This window comes from Theropithecus gelada, chromosome 5 (genome assembly GCF_003255815.1).
Source record: "Theropithecus gelada isolate Dixy chromosome 5, Tgel_1.0, whole genome shotgun sequence".
Lineage (NCBI taxonomy): Eukaryota > Metazoa > Chordata > Mammalia > Primates > Cercopithecidae > Theropithecus > Theropithecus gelada.
In genome coordinates, this window is record NC_037672.1 from 57,185,880 (window position 1) to 57,211,019 (window position 25,140).

Consider the following 25,140-nt stretch of genomic DNA (forward strand, 5'->3'; position numbering starts at 1 on the left):
GCCAGGCTGGTCTTGAACTTCTGACCTCAAGTGGTCCACCCACCTCAGCCTCCCAAAGTGCAAGGGTTATAGGCGTGAGCCACCACGGACAGCCACATTAGTGTTTTCTTATGTTCACTTATAATTCAACTTTGGAGAATATTGCCTTCTTCCCCAGGGATACCACTGTCAAAGAGACAAATATGGAGAGGCGCAGAAAGAAAGAGATAGCTCATAATCTTCCAGAAACATCTATCAGTTATGATAATCCATGTTGCAAAGGTGTTCCAGACAGACCACTTACAAATCCAACCAACCAATCTACTTTTAAAATAAGTAAATTTTAAAAAAGCAGGATGTATCTTTGTTATGTTTACCCTCATAACAAATTATCTTCCCTCCTTGAAATAGCATACTTTAAAAAACAGTGGTTGAGCCGGGCATGGTGGCTCACACCTGTAATCCCAGCACTTTGGGAGGCCAAGGCAGGTGAATCACTTGAGCTCAGGAGTTCAAGACCAACCTGGGCAACATGGCAAAACCTCATCTCTACAAAAAATACAAAAATTAGCTGGGCGTGGTGATGTACACCTATAATCCCAGCTACTCAGGAGACTGAGGTGGGAGGATCACTTTACCCCAGGAGGTCGAGGATACAGTGAGCTGTGTTCATGCCACTACACTCCAACCTGGGTGATAAACTGACACCCTGTCTCAAAAACAAAACACTTCAAAACACTGTATATAAAACCTAAAGTCATACGATTCTTAAAAGAAAACATAGGGGTAAATCTTCATGATCTTGAATTTGGCAATGGATTCTTAAATATGATATCAAAAGTACAAGCAACAACAACAAAAGATAAATTGGACTTAATCAAAATTAGAAATTTCTGCATCTAAGAATGTTATCAAGAAAATGAATAGATGCCTATAGAATGGAAGAAAATATTTGCAAATAATATCTCTAATGAGGATCTAGTATCCAGAATATAAACAACCCTTATAACTCAACAACAAAAAGACAAACAACCCAGTTGGAAAATGGGCAAAGGACTTGAATAGACAGTTTCCCAAATAAGTTATGCAAATGGCTGGTGAACTCATGAAAAGATGCTCAACATCATTAGTCATTAGGGGAATGCAAATGAAAACCACAGTGAGATACCACTTCATATTTACTAGGATGACCATAATGGGGTGGGGGGAACTGAAAAATAACAAGGGCTGGCAAAGGTATAGAAAAATTAGAACCCTCATACGTTGCTGGTGGTTGTATAAAATGGTTTAGCCACTGTGGGAAGTAGTTTGGCAGTTCCTCAAAAAGTTAAACAGAATTTCCATATGACCCAGCAGTTCCACTCCTTGGTATATAGAATTGAAAACGCAACTCAATTAAGTATGTGTATGAACGTGTTCATAGTAGCATTATTCACAATAACCAAACGGCAGAAACAGCTCAAATGTCTACCAAGTGATGAGTGGATAAACCAGTTGTAGCACATACATACAATGAAATATTATTCGTCCATGAGAGTGAATGAGGCACTAATAAATATTGCAGTGTGGTTGAACCTCAGAAACACTATACAAAGTGAAAGAAGCCAGGCAAAAATTGTCACATCTTCTACATTTCCATTTATAGGAAATACTCAGAATAGGTAAGTCCACAGAGACAGGACACAGATTGGTGTTCTGGAGCTGGAGTGAAAGTAATACGGGCAGCTACTGATTAACGGGTACAAGATTACTTTTGGGGTGATAAAAATGCTTTGGGACTAGATAGAAATCATGGTTGCATAACATTGTATCTGAACTAAATGCCACTGAATTGTTCACTTTAAATGGTTGACTTTATGTGAATTTCACCCCAATAGAAAAAAAAAAAAAAAAAACACAGTTTGCCTCTTCACACAGAAAAGATAGTAAATGGTGTAAAAGAAAACACACCTGGGGCCAGTCGCAGTGGCTCACGCCTGTAATCCCAGGACTTTGGGAAACTGAGGTGGGCAGATTGCTTGAGGCGAAGAGTTCGAGACCAGCCTCGCTAACATGGTGAAAACTCATCTCTACTAAAAATACAAAAATTAGCTGGGCATCGTGGTGTGTGCCTGTAATCCCAGCTACTCAGAAGGCTGAGGCACAAGACTCATCCAGGAGGCAGAGGTTGCAGTGAGCCAAGAGCACACGACTGCACTCCAGCCCGGGCAACAGAGCAAGATTCTGTGTCAAATGAAATAAAAGAAAGAAAGAAAAAGCACTTGGATTTTTTTTTCCCCTTGCTATGAGATAAGTAATATTCACCCTGGGGTCTTCTTGTCCATATATCCTTGGATACACACGGAGGAGAGCTTCAGAAGAGCAAAATTAAGGGCCAGGCACTGGCTCTTGCCTATAATTCAGGCACTTTGGGAGGCCAAGGTGGGAGCATCACTTGAAGCCAGGAGTTCAAAATTAGCCTGAGCAACAGAGCAAAACCTCATCCCTTCAAAATAAAATAATTAGCCAGGCATGGTGACACGTGCCTGTACATGGGAGACTGAGGTGGGAGGATCACATGAGGCCAGGAGCTCAAGGCTGAAGTGAGCCATGATTATACCACTGCAGTCCAGCCTGGGCAGCAGAGCAAGACCCTATCTCAAAAAAAGAAAGTAAAAGAATTAGACAAAGGCTTTCCTACAGACTGTGTTACCTTTATATGTCATTTTAAAATTGCATATAGTGTTCATAAAATAAAATTCTATCAAATAAGTGTTCAAGGATTATAGCAAAATTTTGAAAAGTAATTTCTTTCTCAAGTAGCCTTTTTACCTGTTTATTATTACCAAAAAATTAGGCCTATTGGGCATTTCAGGGAGATTCAGCACAGAGTGTGCAGTGTGTATGGTTGAGGAGGAAGGGTTGTAATAACTTGATTTATCTTTGTCTTAAATCATATGGTAACCTTTCCAACCAAGTCAAGACATTCCTTTAAAGAGTAAACTGATATTTGCACCACTCACTTAATATCACGTTGTCAATAAACCATCAACTAGCAATGCTAAAGGCAAGATTGTATCTAAGGGAAATATTTTATTTGCTTTCACGTGGAATTGGCTTTGTGTTCTAAAATTTGAACAACTGCATTTCTGTATGAAAATTTCCAACACGAGTATTTATCTAACCAACTGCTATTAAACTAGTGAGTCAACATTGTTGTTTGTAAAGTCATTTTTACAATGATAATCCGATTTGTACCTATAAAAACTCTGTAAGCTAAAGTGACTTTTTTGGTATATCTCAAAAAAAGAAAAACAACCTTTTTGCTTAGATGCAGCCAAATTTAATATATTTTGATGTGGATAGATTTCATAGCGAATGGTTTCTTTTGTATTTTAGAAATTATCTGGCTATCACTTAAAATAAGTTTATATGGAATAAATGTTATTTATGTGTTTTATCACAACATGTTATTTTTTTGTTTTTGGTAGCCCTGTAGTTTTTCCAAATATTTTTTCTGTTAAATGATGCAATAACAGCAAAAAGTTATGTCATTTCAGATTTCACTTTTTAAATGAGAATGCTTACTGCAAAGTACATGCCAGTTCTACAGAGCTCTTTTGAGAACCTAAGAGTCAGCGATATGATAAACCTCTTGTATTGCAGATATCTCTAGGAGACTGTTTCCAGGAGATTCAAAACAGTAACCCTGCAAAATGTTTCACTGAAAAGGAGTCCCGTGGTCAATTAAATTTCAGACATTTTGTATTCGATATCCCTCTTAGAGAAGGGCAGTGCATGTTAGCATATGAAACCTCTGAGGAGTCTTGCCCTCAAGACTCTGCAGAAAGAAGCATGTTTCACTTTGTATAACTCAGCATTTCCTGAAGACATTGGCAGTGAGGGCCTCAGTTTTGCTGACTTAGTACCTGTTTCTGCTGGAGTGATCTGAGGAGCAACCTTGAGGGATGCTAGATTGATAATCTCTGAAGTCCTTTCTGATGTACAATTTCAGTGTTCTGGTAATGAATCTAACCCACCATTTGTCTGTCAGAATAATACAAAGTTAACCATTTATCCCATTCTTTTTTTTTTTTTTTTTTTTTTTTTTTTTAAATGTATATAATTGCATAGGCTGTAAACAAAATGGCACCAAGCTTGGAGATGTTATCCTTCCACCCTGGGCAAAAGGGGACCCACGAGAATTCATCAGAGTCCATCGTGAGGTAATGGAAGGACACTTTGCAATTGAAGTTGGATTTCATTTGGTCATTGAACATAATACAAAGACAGGGCCTCTAGCAGAGTATCACCTGTTTGTTACTAACACAGCCAGGCCCCCTTATCTACAGGGGACACATCCCAAGAACCCCAGTGGATGCCTGAAACCAGGAATAGTACCAAACCCTATGTATGTATAAACTATGTATTTTCCTATACATCTGATAAAGGTTAATTTATGTATTAGGCATAGTAAGAGATTAAGAATAATAACAATAAAATAGAACAATCATAACAGCATACTAAGAGCTATGTGAATGTGATCTCTCTCTCTCACTCTCATAAATATAATAATTTCAAACCATGGTTTACTGCAGGTAACCGAAATCTCAGAAAGCGAAACCACAGATAAGAGGGAACTACTATGTTGTTTTTATGATTTTTAGTTATTTTTGTTCCTATTAACCACTTACCAAGGTTTTTCTAGTCTCTGAGCAAGTAATAGAAGTCAGCCAGTGACTAAATCTGTGTTTGAAATTATAGGCTTTGGAGTGTGATTATGTGAGTGCCCATCTACATGAGTGGATTGACTTAATCTTCGGGTATAAACAGCAAGGCCCTGCTGCAGTAGAAGCTGTAAATGTCTTCCATCATCTTTTTTATGAGGGTCAAGTGGATATCTACAACATCAATGACCCACTAAAGGAGACAGCCACAATTGGGTTCATTAATAACTTCGGTCAGATCCCTAAACAGGTATGGATGTTCTTTTTTTATGATTGATGTACTCTGTTTCATTTTGTAAATTTTGTAACATTTCTCTAGCCTGTGGATGACCACAAAATAATTAAGTTTAGATTAACTTAATAAACAGCCATAAATATCACCTAGTATTTCAATAGATTCCTACATTGTTGCTTTTTTTCTCACTCTCACACTCCAAATAAATAAAAATTTTGTTTAAAGAGAATTATCCCTTACAGACTAATGCAGGGTGTGCTTTCTTAAACCTCCATAAGACATAACAGGAGGGGCCTTATAGGCCACATACACAGAGATGAGGTTTTGTCTGGAGGCCGGTGGGAAACCAGTGCTGATTTTAGGCAGAGAAATGACATGGTCATATTTAAACTTTAGAAGTTCATTCTGCTCTCAGTCAGAATAAACTACTCTATGCGCACCTCTCTCTCTCTCTCTCTCTCTCTCACTCTCTCTCTCTCTCTCTCTCTGTCTCTCTCTCTGTCTCTCTCTCTTTTTCTGTGTGTCTGTCTCACACACACACACACACACACACACTGCTGGGGACCCAAATGGGGAGCAGAAGACCATTAAGAAAGCTATTGTAGTAGTTCAGGGAACAGATGATGTTGGATTGGGTTAGATTGTTGACATAGGCATAAGTGCTGTGGTGTGAGAGCACGTGCCACAGGAATGCCTAGGACATGCAATAGCTGCCCTCACCACCTTCTGAAACTTGGAGAGGAAGACCAAGATCTAAGCCTTTCAGCACCCAGATACTGTAGGCCTATTTCCCATTCAGCGATGAGCAGACCTCCCTGAAGAGACCTCATCCCTTCTCTCATCGCCATTGTCCGAGGTATGGCAGGAGGGCTGGGTGCACCAGTAGTAACTGCAGCACTTCCCCACAGTGTGAAGGCACACTTTGACGAGCTGGTCAGACCACCCACCTTTACTAAGTACCAGTGGCTCCTACTTTGATCCTGGCTGCCTTCTCTGTTCCTGCTTTAGACGTCTCTGTGGACTTCCTTTTTGTAGGTTAACTGACCTTGAGGTTTCCAGGGTTGACACTTGAGAACACACAAAACAATGACACATCTCTTTATATAGAAAAGCCATAATAGATAGCAGGACATGCTATAACTGTACCATTCACAATGCAGTCTGATCACCTAGCAATCTGATCCCCTCATAAAAGAAACATGTTTACTTTTATTTTTATTTATTTTTATTTTATAGAGATAGAGTCTCACTGTGTTGCCCAGGCTGGCCTCGAACTCCTAGACTCAAGCAGTCCTCACACCTGAGCTACCAAAGTGCTGGGATTACAGGCATAAGCTATGGGACCTGGCCGTGTTTTTTAAAGCAAAATACTTGCTGATAAACTATTCACAGTTGACGAATATTAACTATACCTTTATTTAGTTAACTTTGTTCTTTTTCATGAGAGTTACAAGGGCTGGAGCCATTTTTCATACCCTAGGGGAAATACATATTCTGAACATAAAAATCAAGACACTTGCACTGTTGCAGGATTTTTGTGCTACTTTGAAGTAGAAGAGGCCAGAAGTGTGGGAAGTATCGTTTGGATGCCAGCATATTTCTGGGACATACATTGAGTAATAGAGGGTACTTTCAAGTAAGGCCATCCTCAGGAATGTAGGTTTTATGGTCATCATCTCCATACCTCATTATATACCCGCAGCCTGGCGCAGTGCTCTGTCCTTAGGTCCTCACATAAAAGTCTTCAGTAAATGCACATTCATGAATGTGCTTTAAAACTATGTATCTTTATAGAAGCCTGATCTTTTGGTCCGTTATGTAGATAAAGTAGGAACAAAACATTTAAAGGTTTGAGAGCCTGGAATGTGTATCTTCCTCTGCACAAAGAATTTTTTCTGTTTTTTTTCTCTTGGAAACCCCAAATGTCTAATTTATAAAGTGTGATGGTGTTGTATTCATCTTAAATCTCATTTCCTTTAAAGTTTTTCAGATCTCCTCCTCAAATACTAGTTTTCCAACAGAAACTATGCCTGTCTCAAAGATTTACAATAATTGAAAAATAGTAATCTTAAATGTACTTTTTTTTTTTTTTTTTGAGACGGAGTCTGGCTTTGTTGCCCACGCTGGAGTGCAGTGGCGCAATCTTTGCTCACTGCAACCTCCGCCTCCTGCGTTCAAGCAGTTCTCCTGCCTCAGCATCCCAAGTAGCTGGAACTACAGGCATGTGCCACCACACCCAGCTAATTTTTGTATTTTTAGTAGAGACGTGTTTCGCCATATTGGCCAGGCTGGTCTCGAATTCCTGACCTCATGATCTGCCCACCTCGGTCTCCCAAAGTGCTGGGATTACAGGCATGAGCCACCTCACCCAGCCATTAATATTTTTAATCCTATAGAAATACTGAATGATGATGTAGCACATTTTTATTTTCTTTTTTCCCTTTACAGCATAGCAGAGTACAAAGAAGATGATAATGTTCACACTTTCAGCAAATCAGTAACACCTTTTTAGGACACCAAAATGATGTTTCTAAATCACATAAAGGCCACGTTGAAACCAGAAATAATCCAGTTAGATAGAATGTCTGCCTGCCTTCAGTGGCACGGAATGGTATTAGGCTACTAAGAGTTAACTTTCGAATATCATTGGAAAATAATTGTCAATCAACTGTAGGTTAACTTTCTTTTAGAAAGTTATTGTGAATTCAGCTTAGCGTAGAACAAGACAATAGCCGATGCTTTAGTATCATAGTCCTGCCCCTGCTTATTCAGGTGTGAGTTCTCTGGCCACCTTCGTAGCCTCTTTGAATCTCTTTCTCAGGTGTGAAATGAGGATAATATAGTACCTACTGGTTCTTGTGAACCTTAATTGAAATAAGAACACAATGCTTGGCATATAAAAGGGCTTATAAGTGTGATCTTTCATTATAAAGTGTGTCATCTTCTTTCATACCAGTTATTTAAAAAACCTCATCCACCAAAGCGAGTGAGAAGTCGACTCAATGGAGACAATGCAGGAATCTCTGTCCTACCAGGATCTACAAGTGACAAGATCTTTTTTCATCATCTAGACAACTTGAGGCCTTCTCTAACACCTGTAAAAGGTAAAATAATGAGAAATAAACTTTTGATTTGTGATTTAATGGGATTATTTAATAATCCCAGTTTAACAATAACAAATTTGCTTTTTGACAATAGCATAATTTGTTTAATAAGTGCCATAGATTTTGTGTTAAATTACTAAGTACCTACTAGTATTTGTATTTTCTCTTTTTGCTTTTTTTTCTCTGTTTTCTTTTTTTGGCTTGTTGGACTTCATATCGGAACCAAACAGTCTTCTCTCTCCTCTTTAAGATAATCAGAGCTCTAAAATACCAAAATCTTGTAACTTCAACTTTATAGGTAAAAAAAAAAAATTGGCTTCATAATCTCATTCTCATTTAAATATGTTCTGCCTATCTGATATATTAGTAAAAGAACGTATTTTTAGTATGCCAGTGAAAAGACATCTATCTTTTATCTAATGGTATAATGGGATATGTAAAAATATTTTTTCAAGTAAGTTTTTTTCCCTTAGAATGAAAAAAAAAAAGTTCTGCAAAATCTTGAAGTTGTCGCTTAAAAATATCCAAGAATTGGAACAAAGTCTGGTTAACTTGTGTGCCATTCTATGCCATTTGGCCTCATTACACAGACTCTGCTCTGTGCCAGCATCAATCACTCCTGGCGATTTTTCTGGAGTAGTAATGTGGTCATCAGAGTGCTGGTGTGGAGCAAGGAGTGCGTGCCTCTGGGGAATGACATGACCTTCCTTGAGGAAGTCTAAGGGCTGGCTATGACTTGGGAAGTACTAAGGACATAGATTTGTTGATCATCTGTGTCCCTATGACATTCTAGGGAGCATCCCAGATTACTCTGTACAACCCTAGAGAGGCAGACCTGAACAGTAAGTAACCTAACCAGAGAGTGCCCAGAAATAGGAAAACTGGAGGGAAGTCCTGCAGAGGACCTGTTATGTTCAACATTCCACCCAGCAGGTCTTGTGGGAGATTCAAAAGCCCAGCTCTATTTCTGAGATTATTTTGTCTCAATGTAGGTGTCAGGATGCTTGATTTATATGAATATTTGAAATTATCATCCTCCATGAGATGATGACGTTAGTTTTTCCTGTTCCTGTCCTAATACCATGATTTCTTTTTTATAGAACTCAAAGAACCTGTGGGACAAATCATATGTACAGATAAAGGTATTCTTGCCGTGGAACAGAATAAGGTTCTTATCCCACCAACCTGGAATAAAAGTTTTGCTTGGGGATATGCAGACCTCAGTTGCAGACTGGGAACCTATGAGTCAGACAAGGTTTGCATTATTTCCTGCCTACTCATTTAATATTGCTCTTTTGTGGTCTGGCTATCCTATATGAGTAATAGCGTTGGGGAGTACCCAGTCCAAGGACTTGTCAGCTGCTCCTCCAAACCCCAAAGGAAAAGTGAGCTTTCCTATTTGGGGAAAGGAGTGCTTCACTGAATGAGAGCAGGATAAAGGAGTTCATAGAGACGTCATGTTCCCTGCAGAACAAGCCTCTTTTGCAAAGTTGTGTAATAGGGGCTAGCAGTTTTCTTCTCACTCAAAGAATTCCTCCGAGAGATCCCAGCCAGCAAGGTGCTCAGCATTTCTGCCAACCAGAATAGCCTCCTTTTGATGAGTCACCATCTAGCCCACTTTTCATTTTAGTGCTCCAAACAAGCTGGCAGAAAACCTGTTGCTCTATCCCACAAGAAGCAACAGCAACTGTTTTGGGTCCCGTAAGTACCTCTTGGAGAGACAATCTGTAGTGATCCTTTAGTGCCCTGTGTTTGCCCTCCAACAGTCCCCTCCCAAATGCAAGACAAAAACAATCTGCACAGTCTGTTATGTTGTTTTGTAACACGATTCCATTTTGTTGATGTTCTCCTTAAACAGCAGCAGTCACGCTCTCTTTTCACATTCTATCTACAGCAAATGCAGCCTTTTGCCACATTGTCCCCTGCACCTTCCATAGGTCACACAATTTCAGCATCATTTTCCCAGTCTGGAGAAACCAGAGTCCCCTATTATGAACAAAGTCCTTTTTGGTTATGGCTTTCAGCAGCAGCAATAGTTGGAGGTGGTAGGAGTAGTTCAGGGTAGAGATTCAGTGGATATGCTTCTGAACTAAAGCTAGCTCAGAACATGAGCTGCTATTTGCCAGTAAGGTGCCTGCACCTCCACTCAGCTCTGCTCCTTGAGTTTCAGAAGTTTGTAGTACTTAACCACATGTGTGTCTCACATCCATTTTACTTTACAGGCTGTGACTGTTTATGAATGTTTGTCTGAGTGGGGCCAGATTCTCTGTGCAATCTGCCCCAACCCCAAGCTGGTCATCACGGGTGGAACAAGCACAGTTGTGTGTGTGTGGGAGATGGGCACCTCCAAAGAAAAGGCCAAGACCCTCACCCTCAAACAGGTAAGAGAGAACATAGAAAATGCCAAGAGGGACATAGTCCATCTCCTGTGCCTACACCCTTTAGAAAGTAAAAAGCTTCCATAATTCTGAGGTACTTCAGATATAATGGACAAAACCAAAGTTACGTTCTGTTGCTAGAAATGCTTTTTCGAAAAATAAAGGAAATCAGAATAAGGTGTTTCTAACAATGATCTAAGCCGGTCCCTTTGTTAAAATCTGAAGATAGTTGTCTTTAGGTAACATATATTTCAGTGTATTTAAGTAATATAAATGCAAAAGTCCAAATTGAATTTTTGCAAACTAAATTATGTTTGCTATTGACTCATTAATTTCCTTCCAGGGTGATTTCCATTTATCTGCCACTAAATTCTTTATTCTTTGTTTTTCTCTTTTCTCATTTGTCATATACTTAAGGATATGCCAAACTCATGAATATATTCAATAGAGCCCTTGATGATTTAATTAACAAGTATTTCTGATTGCCTGTTACATACATGATTCTATTATTAATTTTTACTTAAAGCAAGAGTCCTTTTATAATTATGCCATTTCGTAATATTTTATTTGGGAGAGAACTTTTTTTAAATAAGGAGCATATATCTAAGTATTTTTAATGATACAAATTTGAAAAATAATGTAACAATACCACTTGTCATTTCTTGAGCACCTCTATTTCAGGGGACTGTGTTGAGTATTCTACAAATACAAAACTCTAGCCCACACAATTCTACAAGGTAGTTATTAGCCCCATCTTACCCCTGAAAAAGACACAGGTTAGAGTAGTCAAGACACAAGTCTAAAGTCACATGTAGCAGTAAAGCTATAATTTAAGTTCTGTCTGACTTCAAAGCTATTTTAAAAGCCAAACTCAAACAGTTGTGTCATAAATACCTATAGAAAAAAATTGAACCCCTGTTCAGTATAAAACTGAATCATCTGTATAGGCCAGAAACTTCACAGAGTTGCTGGGTCCTGAGGCAAGCCATATAAAGAGGGAGAAAGTCTTGAAATGAACAGATTACAAGGTTAATAGTACATTTTGCTGATCCAAATTATACTGCTTAAAAATATTTTCCATTTAGAAAATGCACTTTGAAAGTAATGTGCCAGTAAAAAGGACTTCCTACTTAAAATGGTTTCCTGGAGTTTGCTAAGCATGCTATAAAGATGTCTATATGACCAAAATTTTAAGCCACCTCATTTTTGTATATTATGCACACACACACACACACACACATATATTTCATGTGTATACACAGATAGTTTTCTCTCTCGAAAGTATTAAAAAATTGATCAACCTTCAATCTCTAAAAAATACCTACTATACATGATAGAAAAATCTCTCCTCCAAGTTTGCACTGATTTACACCCAAGGCTCTCCCGAAATGTACAATAGAAGGCGACTTCTTACATCCTAGTGTGGAAGGCAACAGATGAAGCCAACTCATTATTAAGTGGATATATTTTTCTGCCGGGACAGATGGCCCATTCTAAGTACTTAGGAACTACTAACAGTAATCTAAATCTTTTTCTTCAGAATATTTATTTATTTTCACACATTGCCATTTCCCTGGGTCCTGTTTCTCTTCATATTCCAGCAAAAGAGGGAAGTTTAAAGAAAGAATTCCTCTCAGGCACAGATACTCAGATATCTCCCATTGGCAGCAGGACTTCGGCATGTTGATGCCTCAGGACTACATTCTCCCTTTGTCTATTGTAGACCACATGCTATAACCATGTGGTTCTCACAGTTTATGCATTTTTTTAAAAAATTCATTCAATTGTAATTCCTTAGAATGATCTGAACAGGAGTTTGTGGCATAAAAGAATAGATACAGAGTTGAAATTCTGTATTTTTGGTGCCCATAATCAATACATCTCTACATAAAAATAGTGTAAAGAAACCCAAACTGGGTTGTGGTTGTCATTCCCTCTTCCTTCTAAGATCCTGGCCCACCTCCACGAAAGAAGTAATGCGAAAACAGAGAGAAGAGCCTCCAGAATGCTCCAGACTTCTCTCTACCCCCATGGACTGAGGCAAGGGCAGTCAGCAGGAGGAGAAAGGAGGTCTGCCTTCCAGACTCTCCAGACACTACTGCTCGAGTCACCTGCTGCCCAGCATGCATGCCACTGCTTCCTGATGCATCCAGGAGCTTCTGGAGTCACCGTGGAACCCTGTCACTGAGATCAACCTGATTTTGTTTGTTTGTTCTCATTTGTAGGCCTTACTGGGCCACACTGATACCGTCACCTGCGCCACAGCATCATTAGCCTATCACATAATTGTCAGTGGGTCCCGGGATCGAACCTGTATCATTTGGGATTTGAACAAACTGTCATTTCTAACCCAGCTTCGCGGGCATCGAGCTCCAGTTTCTGCTCTTTGTATCAATGAATTAACAGTAAGTAGTAAATTGCCCACTTCACGTATGTTTAGGTAAACAAGTAGTCTTGGCCAAAATACATTAACAATGGTGGGGCTCGGGGGAACGTGTCTGTAGTTGCAGCTACTCAGGAGGCTAAGGTGGGAGGATGACTTGAGCCCAGGACTTCTGGGCTGTAGGCACTATAGCCATCAGATGTCTGCACTAAGGTCAGCATTGATATGACGACCTCCTGAAAGCCAGAGACCAGCAGGTTGCCTAAGGAGGGGTGAACCAGCCCAGGTTGGAGATGGAGCCGATCAGAATTCCCATGCTGATCAGTAGTGGGCTGTGCCTGTGATAGCCGTTGTACTCCGGCCTGGGAAACACAACAAAACACTGTCTCTTAAAAAAATAATAAATTTTTCTTCTAAAAAATGACTCATTGTTTTTGAAGTTATAGGCACTCATTTTATAAAAGTTACTACATTTTCTTTGACTTAGTGTTGTTTGAAAAGCAAGTAGATGTTAAAGTTTGTAATCCAGAGAGCAGTTTTGTCTTAAAATCCATTCACTGCTGCATACATTAGAGAGAACAAGATTCGATTAAAATAAAACAAAGCTTTCTAGAATTTTTTTTTAAAACAAGAAATTTGTAGGATTTGTTAAGAATGTTAGAAATTGGCCGGGCTTGGTGGCTCATGCCTATAATCCCAGCACTTTGGGAGGCCACTGCAGGTGGATCATTTGAGGTCAGGAGTTCCAGACCAGCCTAGCCACATAGTGAAACTCCGTCTGTACTAAAAATACAAAAATTAGCCGGGCCAGTGGTGGGTGCCTTTAATCCTAGCTATTTGGGAGGATGAGGCAGGAGAATCGCTTGAACCTGGGATGTGGAGATGGCAGTGAGCCGAGATTGCTCCACTGCACTCCAGCCTGGACAATAGAAAAAGAAGAACATTAGAAATGTGTTGAAATTTTTAATAAAATATAGTCAGAGTATGGAAAGTAAAAAGGATGACATTTGGGTACCCAAACAAGAGAAAAATTCTTATATAGCTATTTTCAAAACAGATCCAAAAGTTATCAAAAGATGCTATCTCTTTTCAGAAATAAATAGTTCATATACAAATAAATGAAAGAAGTCAAATAAAATAAATGCCCTTGTCTAGGAGCACTGTACACAAACCAAGCCCACCTGAAGCAGACAAGAGGAGATTCATTGCTAAGATGGTCTTGAAGCAGGGGAAGCTTGAGGGCAGGTTTACAGAGACTGAGGCCCCACAAGCTTATCGCATTAGTACGTAGATGATGTATGTCAGCATGTAGGTGATGCCCCATATACAAATCAGTCTTGGGAGTCGGCAGGAACCCACCCAAGCCTCATCGCTTCTTAGCTGTACATATCCATTGCCATCTTACCTTCACCCCTACCGCAGGGCCATCCTTCATGCACAGAACAGTTCTAGCCATGTCATTGAGTGACGTTCACACTGTCACCTACACAGACAGCTTTCCTCATCAAGGATGCTGCATCTTTGATTTCTACCAGAAGTTACTCAGTGTTAACACTTTTAGTCAACTATCTTGTAGTCATCTTATTTAAAAAGGAAAAAGAAAGAAATTCATTTATAGTTGTCAGTCATTTAGAGTGTCTGATTAATAATGGCAGGGGTACTCAGGTTGAGAATGAGTAGGGGACATGCAAGGGTAGAAGAGCCAAATTTGTTTGTGTCTGAAAGCTTTAAGAGGTTTTCAGAACAACACCTTGGGTTGGTCCTGCAAACATTTGAACCTAAAGAGCTTTACAAAAATGTGGGTGCTGTAGAACCGCTCTGATGCAGCAGTGTTGAATCAGATGCTTAATCCATTATTTGGAGCACTTTGTTTTGGGGTTGTTCTTAACCTAAATACTGATAATTTTATTATAGCCAGTTGTTTGAGCCAGTGTACACTACTGGATTGCAATATTTGCTGCAAATACTACAAAAGCAGTCTTTTCTTTTTAAGATGCTCTTGTAATATCTTAACTCATGAAAAGATTTCTGTTTCTGTTGTGTTTCTCCAACCAATATCAAGTCTGCTTTATTTCAGTTTACATTTTAGGCCAACGCCTCTTTGCCTTTAATTCTTCTTATGTCTCTGCCTTCATAACAACAGGATTTACTCTAATAAACTCTAATTAAGTCCCCAGAGTAACTGAAGAAGTTCTTGCCCAGTGCAGAATGGAGCAATTGTCTCTTGCAGAGACTGAAGCCGCTAATTAAAACTCAACTGCTGACACTCATAGTCAGAGATGGTTCAGTAACTGAAATAGAAGCAGACACAACAATGCTTTGCTAAGTATTGTTTCAGTTTGGGTTTTGGTTTATTTCTTGCCATTTTGGTAGAAGAAGAGCTGGGAGATGGGAGGAATAAGGAGGAGCAGTAGCAAGACCAGCAGAGACGGTGCAGCACAGACTGGATGGAACAGGCCTAGTCCTCCTCCTCACCCTACCCCAGCCTCCTCCACCTTACCTTCTTATGTGTTGATGCTGCTTTGCAGCTTCTAGTTCTCCTCGGTTTTTGCTGACCATCTTCAGACTTATGTAGGTTCTTATGTATCTCCTGAGGGTACTGAACTTTACCAGGTCTTTTCTAAAGCTAATACTTAGCATCGTGATATCCAGACTATCTTAGGAATGAGAGAGGCAGCACGGTATGGTATATAAGTTTTGGGGCTATAGAAAGCTGGCTTCAAATCTCTGATGATAAATAAGTTACTTAAGTTCTTTGCCCCTCACTTTCATCCTTTAAAGCAAGGCTAATGATAGTCTCACAAGGTTTCTGTGTTAACCAGAACATCTGAAGTCTCCATCCCAGTGACTGGCATATAGGAGATGCTTCAGAAAGCATCCTCCTTTCTTTAACTATAGTGGGTTGTGTTCTCACCAGGTTAGGTAGAGCCCAGCCTGGTAGAATTTGAGAAAATAGGTTGTTCTTTTCTATCTTTGGAACTCATGAAAACATAAGTTATCAGCTCAGGGATCTTGGTTTTTACTAAGTTTGCCAAGAAGTGACCCATGTACCACTCCTTTTCTCCCCCTACATTCCCCCACCCCTATTTTGAATACAGATTTTAAAATAGGATATTACAGCATTACCAAGATTATGCCTTTTGATTTATTGAAGAAACACAACTATATCTGAACTGAAATATGCCTCTTCTATCCTGTGGTTTTAGTGGTTGGATTCATTTTGTAAAAGTGGAGGTGGATTCCTGCCTCTAGATGAAAGGCGTAATAGATTTTGTTAACAATGGGAGGAAGAAGAGTAGTTCATCATCTCCTCAGATGACAGGGAGCTTTCTTGTGTCGCCAGACCTTGCTCAGCAGTGTGCCAGGGACGTGAACCTACCCTTTGTCTCCATCTGTGGTCCCTTTGGCCACTGCATCCACTCAACTGTGAATTCTTAAGCCTTTGTTCAGGGTATTTTTTTTAAGTCAGCAAGCACTGAATTTCAGATTACCTAAGAAATTAGCCGCTAGTCTTGGGACTGAAAAGCTTTCTGAGAACTAGGCCAGGGATTCAGTTTGCTTCAGAAACCAGAAGGTAATTGGAAGGGAGCAAAGAGAATGACATTTTTCTCTCTCTTCTCAGGGGGACATTGTGTCCTGCGCTGGCACATACATCCATGTGTGGAGCATCAATGGGAACCCTATCGTGAGTGTCAACACATTCACAGGTAGGAGCCAGCAGATCATCTGCTGCTGCGTGTCAGAGATGAACGAATGGGACACACAAAACGTCATAGTGACAGGACACTCAGATGGAGTGGTTCGGGTAAGTGAGCTGAGAGAAAAACTCATTAGGATATTTGTCGTCCCAGTTTACCTGAAACTTGTAGCTAACTACAGGTTAAGAACACCTGAACAGGTTGTAATGTTTAGTGAACTCTTGCTCCAGTTCAGACAAGCCTTGGCCTCTGCATTATCAGACATGAGGAACACCAGTGTCTTGGCCTCTTTTCTTCCTATTAAGTAGATCTGGTAGTGCTACTGGCCATTTGACAGCTTGACACAATTAGGTCACTTAAACATGATTCCCATGTCACACTGGGATTGCTCAAAATGCAAACTGCAGAAGTACTGGGTTTTCAGCCTGTCAAATGGCTTCGTAGAGAAAACATAGTGAGCAGGGATAAGTCTCTTCCCTACAAAGAATCACAGTACTGGAAAATACTTCCAGCGTCCCCAGCTACGATCCCAGATGACTGCACCTGAAGCCTAGATGTACTTTATCCTTTTCTCAGGTTGCTATGTGCTTGGCCTCTACAGAAAATAGAGGCAATGGAGTATTCACTTTTGTAGTCTGTTGCAGTATTTGAGTGGTTCTGTGTCAGGAGATGTTTCTTTGTGCTTGTTTTTCTTTAATTGTGCTCTTTGTAAAAGCAGAGAGCAGCTGATTACCACCCTCTTTAGTCAGAGTCACATGTGGAGAGACAGTGAGGCCATCAGGCCACTCCACTACCACACCCTGTACCTCACACAATACACATCTACACACACACAAAAACTCACATACACACACACCCTGGAGTCCGCTTCCTCGACAGTGGTGTTTCACATGCTCAATCTGTGAAGCAGCATAAAATAGCTCCCTAGCTGGGCACCTGGGGATTCTGTTTACTGTGTGCCTTCTTGGGGATCTATAATGTATATTAGCATATGCAAGACTCTGAGAGGTTTTTGTAGGAAACAAAAAAGTTTACTTAGTTGAACTATGTTTTTGTTTTGTTTTTGAGACAGAGTGAGTTGCTCTGTCGCCCAGGCTGGAATGTAGTGCAGTCTCAGCTTACTGAAACCGCTGCCTCCCGGGTTCAAGCAATTCTCCTGCCTCAGCCTCCCAAGTAGCTGGAATTGCAATCATGGACTGCTATGCCCGGCTAATTTTTGTACTTCTAGTAGAGACAGGGTTTCACCATGCTGACCTGGCTGGTCTCAAACGCCTGACCTCAAATCATCCGCCCACCTTGGCTTCCCACAATGCTGGGATTATAGGCATGAGACCCTGCGCCTGGCCTGAACCATGTTTTTAAACTGATATGACTATAATCTTTTCCCTCTACTTTGAAACAGCCATTGTGTGTAGGCAGTCCCCTGCCACATCTTCCAAGATACGGGAAATCTAACTGTATAACATGATGGAAATTAAGCTATCTGTTAACCCTGAGAGTCGGTCTTCACTGAGTAATGTAAATTGGTTCCTTAATCTGTTTTGTAACGTTTTAACTTTTGTACTTATTTAAATTTAGTTTTGGAGGATGGAATTTTTGCAAGTTCCTGAAACACCAGCTCCTGAGCCTGCTGAACACCTAGAAATGCAGGAAGACTGTCCAGAAGCACAAATAGGTATTTAATACTTTCTAAAAATGACTCAGTCGTTTTCAAGTTTCTTTTCCGTCACTGTGGATAAACTTATACCAAACAACATAAAGAGGAGCCCAAGGTTGGGCACTGCTTGGAGAAGCGTGGTTGCTGCCTGTTGTGTGATTCCTTTGAGCAGACATGCCAGGTTTTCTCTACTTCACTGGGCAACATTCGGTGTGGTGGTATCTTGCGGTTAACTTCCACATTCCATACTAAATATAGCACTTAATTCCTGGAGTACCGAAGGCTTGGGCTTTCACTTCTGAAAACACAACAGACCTAGAGGGCATGCTGTTGTATAAGTCAGACAAGCTCTGCTGCACCCCAGCCCCACATTTGTTCTGCCCACCATGGGGCTGGCTCAGTGTGCATCACAGATACAATCGTGTTTGTAAACAATTAACAGAGGCAGACCAGAGTCCACCGTCAGACTTGCTTACATTAGGGCATTAATTCACACTGAAGCCTGCTTACCTGTAGTACATTATTTGTAAAGCAATTTACAATTTTCCAGTGAAATATAGAGATAATTGATTTCTACCCAGAATAACTGAAAGCAATGCCATAATGCCAGGGTGAGATCTGCTTTGCATTGCAGTCTCTGAAGAAGCCACCCCCTTTGATGTAGAACAGTGGGTACAAGGAACTTCCTGGAAAGGAACAAGGTTTTAAGTTTGACCTTCAGATTGTTTCTTCATGATTGGCTTTTGTACACTGAGAATTCATTGTGACTTTGATGATGTCAGAGAGTTAATAAAGGAAACTTAGCTGAAGGACACAAGTCACTTCTCTATATAAGCTGAAAGTAGCTTTTTTTTTTTTTTTTTTTTTTTTTTTTTTTTTTTTTTTTTTTTTGAGACAGAGTCTCGCTCTGTCGCCCAGGCTGGAGTGCAGTGGCCAGATCTCAGCTCACTGCAAGCTCCGCCTCCCGGGTTCACGCCATTCTCCTGCCTCAGCCTCCCGAGTAGCTGGGACTACAGGCGCCCGCCACTTCGCCCGGCTAGTTTTTTGTATTTTTTTAGTAGAGACGGGGTTTCACCATGTTAGCCAGGATGGTCTCGATCTCCTGACCTCGTGATCCACCCGTCTCGGCCTCCCAAAGTGCTGGGATTACAGGCTTGAGCCACCGCGCCCGGCCCGAAAGTAGCTTTTACTTTCCATGCCAGAGAAGAAAAAAGATACCTTGGGCAGGACATTTTAATGCTGGTGTTATATTAGTACATGTAAATTTCTAATTACAGCCCCACCGAAAAGGTCATTTGGGTGTTTGGAGACACAAGAATTCAGTTTAATTCAGTAAGTGTTTGGGGGTTACCTGTTATATGTCAGATAGTGAATTAAGGGAACCAGTGAGAAGTGGGTCATTTTCCTTTCCCTTAAAAAGCTTTTAAGTAAATAACAGTGGAAGATGATATGCATGAGTGAGATAGAAGGGGTCAAATTCAGGGTGGAAAGATATTTGTATGTCTTTATTGTGGGCAGTCTGGCAGAAGTGGCAGAGAGGGAGAGCAGCCCACAGAAGAACTGGACAATGTGGAAGTGGTGAGATCTGTGGGCACTTGCTGGGGCGAAATGTAAACAAGCTAGAGGTTCACTGGAAATTAAAGCCGCTTCCAAAGCTGCTTGTTTGCGGACCTCAGAGCTCATGATCATAAGCCGTTGGGGTGAAAACTTCATTCACATTAGTCCAGTAGACCCCTACTGAGTAGGAAGCAGACAAAGTATTTGTCTTGCTAAGAAAATAACTGTGGTGGGCCCAGTATCCTCAGGAGTTGGTTCTGAGACCTCCCTTGGATACCAAAATCTGAGAATGCTCAAGTCCCTGATATAAAATGGTGTAAGTAGTATTTGTATAAAACCTACTAACACCCTCCTGAATACCTTAAATCATCTCCAGATTACTTGCAATACAATGTAAATGCTGTGTAAATAGTTGTGATATTGTATTGTTTAGGGACTAATGACAAGGAAAAAAAACTTCTGCACATGTTCAGTAACAGACACAGTTTATTTTCCCCAATACTTTCCATCTGAGGTTAATTGAATCCATGGATGTAGAACCCACAGAAATGGAGGGCCAGGTGTACTTGTTTCTTATATATTTTCCCTCCAGTAGACTTTATTGCAACAGAGTAGAGAGTTGATGTGAAGAAATGCAAAATAACAGTGAAAAGAGGAAGAAGAACTAAATTCCAAAGTAAGGCTTTCATCAATAATTCACTAATCTTTAGCCAAGTGTTGTGGCATGCACCTGTGGTCCCAGCTACTCAGAAGGCTGAGGCGGGCAGATTCCCTGGGCTCAGGAGGTTGAGGCTACAGTGAGCTATGATTGGTCCACTGCACTCCAGCTTGGGTGACAGAGCAAGATACATGTCTGTAAAAATAAGTACATAAATAAAAATTAAAAATAAGATAATTCACTAACCTTTCAGCCATTAACCACTGTCTGCAATGGTCCTTCTCTCTACCATCTTGTAGAAAGAATATCCAAAAGTAGCCGGGCGCGGTGGCTCACACCTGTAATCCCAGCACTTTCGGAGGCCGGGGCGGGTGGATCATGAGGTCAGGAGTTCAAGACCAGCCTGGCCAACATAGTGAAACCCTGTCTCTACTAAAAATACAAAAATTAGCCAGGTGTGGTGGCGGGTACCTGTAGTCCCAGTTACTTGTGAGGCTGAGGCAGGAGAATTGCTTGAACCCAGGAGACAGAAGTTGCAGTGAGCTGAGATCATGCCACTGCACTCCAGCCTGGGCAACACAGCAAGATTCTTTCTCCAAAAATAAATAAATATATATATATATATACACACACACATATATACACACACACACACACACACATATATATATAGAGAGAGAGAGAATATCCAAAAGTAATCTTTTAGAATGACAATTTCAAGAACTTGGGAGGCACAGAACTGTTAAAGGAGTCCAGAAAAGGGGGAGAATACTTTTAGCTGAAGGAATTAGGTGATTTAGAGACAGGAACGTTTAAGCTGTGCCTTGAAAGCTAGGTGACGTCGGAACACACAGATTGGGAAGCTGGGTCTAGGCGGCACCAGCAGCATGTGAGGAAGCTCACCCTTGGAGGAGCAGGTCTGTAGAGAGAGAGCTGGAGTGACACTGTCTAGCTGCAGCATGGCAGGGAGTGTGCGGCAAAGGCATGTTCTGGCCAGATTGTGGGAGACTGAATTCCAAGTTAAGGATTTTGGCCAAAGTTTTTAATAAACTCTTTCAGAAATTCTGCTTTTTTATTTCTTTGCTCTGTACTCTAGCCAAAAATCGTGGCACTTACTTTCTTTTTTGTTACGCTTAGCTTAAAATATTATGTCTATAAAGGCTTATAACTGGGAGAAAAAAAATGCTAGTAGAACAAAGCTGGGTGTAACTTTGGTGGTTCTGTATGTTCCAATTATCTCAATGCTTCACCCAGGGCAGGAAGGCCAAGACGAGGACAGCAGTGATTCAGAAGCAGATGAGCAGAGCGTCAGCCAGGATCCTAAGGACACTCCAAGCCAACCCAGCAGCACCAGCCACAGACCCCGAACAGCCTCCTGCCGCGCAGCAGCTGCCTGGTGTACTGACAGTGGCTCTGATGACTCCAGACGCTGGTCGGACCAGCTCAGTCTAGACGAGAAAGACGGCTTCATATTTGTGAACTATTCAGAGGGCCAGACCAGAGCCCATCTGCAGGGCCCCCTTAGCCACCCCCACCCCAATCCCATCGAGGTGCGGAATTACAGCAGATTGAAACCTGGTAACTTGAAGTCTGGTATCTATTTCTCACTCCTTATATGTTTTGTGAGGGTTGGTGGATTGAGGCAGTGGGGTCTAGCTCTCCCTGGGCCCCACCCTGGATGTGCCCTGTGACCTGGGCCACTCACACAAAAGGCCTCTTTACACAGAAGGCCTCTTCAGTTTCTTCTAGTGTAAAGTGGACTTAAAAATTCTATCCTACAAGGGTGTTTGCAATATGCCGGGCATCTTCTAAAGAAAAATACCTCAAACAAAAACTGCATTTATTCACAACTCATTAAATCATGCAAGCTAATTTAAAATGAATAAATAAAACTGCATTCACAGGTAACTTTGCCCAGAATAGAGTTAGAAGCAAGGTCCTCAGTTGGAGAAATTGGATGCATCTGCTTGCACTGAAAATTTCCCCTTCTCATTAGTTTGTCTCCTTCAGTGAGATATTTCTTCAGCCTGACCCATGTTAATATCAAGCTAGATAGCTTTACTTTCAACCAAGGCGGCAACTGCTGAGAACTGGAAAAGCTGCTGTAGCTGTATGTTGAGGTACCCTAAGTTTAAGGCCACCGTCGTAGAGTATTTCTCCCCAGTACTGGCTTCCCTCAGTTGAGTATGTTGTGTCCTCCACTTCTCCACTCCAGGGTACCGATGGGAACGGCAGCTGGTGTTCAGGAGTAAGCTGACTATGCACACAGCCTTTGATCGGAAGGACAATGCACACCCAGCTGAGGTCACTGCCTTGGGCATCTCCAAGTAAGTGTCAGGCTTTTTCCAGCTCCGCTTCCCATCTGAGTCATTTGGTTAGCCAAGGGCCATATACTCCAGCCTTGTCTTTGGGGAAAACAGATTTTATTTGTATTATCATACATAGCTCAAAGAGATAAATTTGAAGAAGAACCCTGTCAGTGTGTAGATATTTTTCTTTTCTTTTTCTTCTTCCCTTTTTTTTTTTTTTTTTTTTTTTTTTTTTGTTTGAGACAGGGTCTTGCTCTGTTGCTTAGGCTAGAGTGCAGGGGCACAATCACAGCTCACTGCAGCCTCAACCTCCCAGGCTCGAGCAGTCCTCCCACCTCTGCCCCTCAAATAACTGGGACTATAGGCGCGTACCATCATACCTGGCTAATTTTTGTATTTTTTGTAGGATGGGATTTCACCGTGTTGCCCAGGCTAGTCTCAAATTCCTGGGCTCAAGTGATCTGCCCACCTCGGCCTCCCAAAGTGCTGGGATTACAGGTGTGAGCCACCGTGCCCATACACTGGATTTTAATTCTGAATTTTTTAAAAAAGTGAAAAACTGCTTTTTCTGTTCTTCAAAGATATAGCAAGGGTGATCCAAAGAAAATTGAAATGGAAGTGTAAATTTGGGCTCAATTCAGTTTTTGTCTGTTTACACATACATCCCTGAGTGAATCAAGGAGTCTCTCCGGGACCCTTACCAGCCCTGAGCCCAAAACACACATCCACCAAAAACCAGAGAGCCTCAAGAAGGAGATCACAGACAACAGAAGCCTTCTATACAATGACCTCCTCTGTCATGTCTCCTGCAGGGATCACAGTAGGATCCTCGTTGGTGACAGTCGAGGCCGAGTTTTCAGCTGGTCTGTGAGTGACCAGCCAGGCCGTTCTGCTGCTGATCACTGGGTGAAGGATGAAGGCGGTGACAGCTGCTCGGGCTGCTCGGTGAGGTTTTCACTCACAGAAAGACGACACCATTGCAGGAACTGTGGTCAGCTCTTCTGCCAGAAGTAAGATAAGATATCTGCTTTTTGAATTTACATTGAGTAAGCTCTAAGGATGTTAATTATGTCCTACACACAGGTTCTGATTGCCCTGGCACCCCCACTACAGTGTGCCTTGTTAGTATGAACCAGTCTTCACTTTTTCTGTTCTTCTTTATTACTACAATTAGGAAATTTTTCTATCATACAAGTCACAAACACCTTGTCATCCATGACACAGAATGCACATATGCTAATATTTCATCATATTTAATTTGGAGACCTGTATGTGAAATGTTTCTGTAAACACTATAAATACATTTTAAGTATCTTCTTTGCACCCTTCACCAATCACACCCATTCTCCATGTTGTTATACTTTCAGGAGCATGTGTTGCCTCTGTAAACATTACATCATATTGTTTTGGTGTTTTCAGCTTCACTTTTCAGCTTTATATAGTATTCTGTTTTTACCCTTCTGTAACTTTCTCACTCAACATTGTCTTTGGAATCCATTTATATAGATAACTTATTCTAATGTATTTATTTTAACTATTGTCGGTTGTTTTAATTATATGAATTTATCACCATTTATTTCTCTTTTGATGCCTTCTCAGGGTTTTTTTTTTTTCTATTAGTACTATAAATAATGCTCCAATGCATATCCCTATAAATGCCCTTCTAATACACAAGCTGGAATTCCTCTAGTGATGGAATGAAATTGATAGAACACAGATTTGTTCTTGATCTTAATTAGATATTGCCAAATTACTCTTCAAAACAGGAGTGCTAGTTAATACTACCTCCAACAGGACATGAAAGTTCTCCAAATTCTTAGTCATGCTTGGGACTGCCAGACTTTTTCCACTTTTGCCAATCTGATAGCTAAAAAATAGTGCTTTGTTGTTTTAACTTGCAATGCTAGTGAGACAACATCTTTTCATGTTTGTTGGCTATTTGGGTTTCCTCTTGGGTACTTTGCCTTTTTCTTTTTTTTTCCTTGAGGAGTTCTTTTATATATTCTGTGCTGTACACATTTGTCTTTTATATATCTTACAGGTATGTTCTGCCAGTCTGTGGCTTGCGTTTCAACTTTGTATGTTTTTTCTGTCAGACAAGTTTTTAAACTGGTTGTAGTCACATTTATTACTCTTTATGATTTTTGCTTTTTTGTGCCTTAAGAATTCTTTCCCTGTCCTAAGATCACGAAGATAATCTTATTTATTTTCTTTTAAAGGTTTCAAAGTTTTATTTTTCACATTTAGATCTTTAATTCATTTGTAATTCATTTTGGGGTATGACATGAGGCAAGGATCTGTTTTTCCCCCATATGAAAGGTCAGCGGTCCCATGGCTGTGGATTTGGTTGATAACTCTGTCCTACACCCGGGTCCCAGATACATATCCACAGTCATTACTTTTCTGCCAGACCACAGGAAGGATTCCATGGACAGTATACTCTAAGGCTTGTATTGCCTTACTCCAGAGATGCCTT

The 25,140-nt window shown here is 40.7% G+C and overlaps 1 protein-coding gene across 1 annotated transcript in view; it reads left to right on the plus strand.

Moving 5' to 3' along the window:
- Positions 1-25,140, plus strand: part of WDFY3 (WD repeat and FYVE domain containing 3) — a 309,424-nt gene that overhangs the window by 278,091 nt on the left and 6,193 nt on the right. The window contains exons 57-67 of the mRNA XM_025385326.1: positions 4,093-4,184; positions 4,723-4,935; positions 7,877-8,024; positions 9,125-9,279; positions 10,247-10,405; positions 12,628-12,807; positions 16,408-16,590; positions 18,062-18,158; positions 21,610-21,933; positions 22,571-22,682; positions 23,477-23,674. Of these exons, the coding sequence (XP_025241111.1) occupies positions 4,093-4,184; positions 4,723-4,935; positions 7,877-8,024; positions 9,125-9,279; positions 10,247-10,405; positions 12,628-12,807; positions 16,408-16,590; positions 18,062-18,158; positions 21,610-21,933; positions 22,571-22,682; positions 23,477-23,674 (1,861 nt within the window). The remainder of the gene's footprint in view (positions 1-4,092; positions 4,185-4,722; positions 4,936-7,876; positions 8,025-9,124; positions 9,280-10,246; positions 10,406-12,627; positions 12,808-16,407; positions 16,591-18,061; positions 18,159-21,609; positions 21,934-22,570; positions 22,683-23,476; positions 23,675-25,140) is intronic.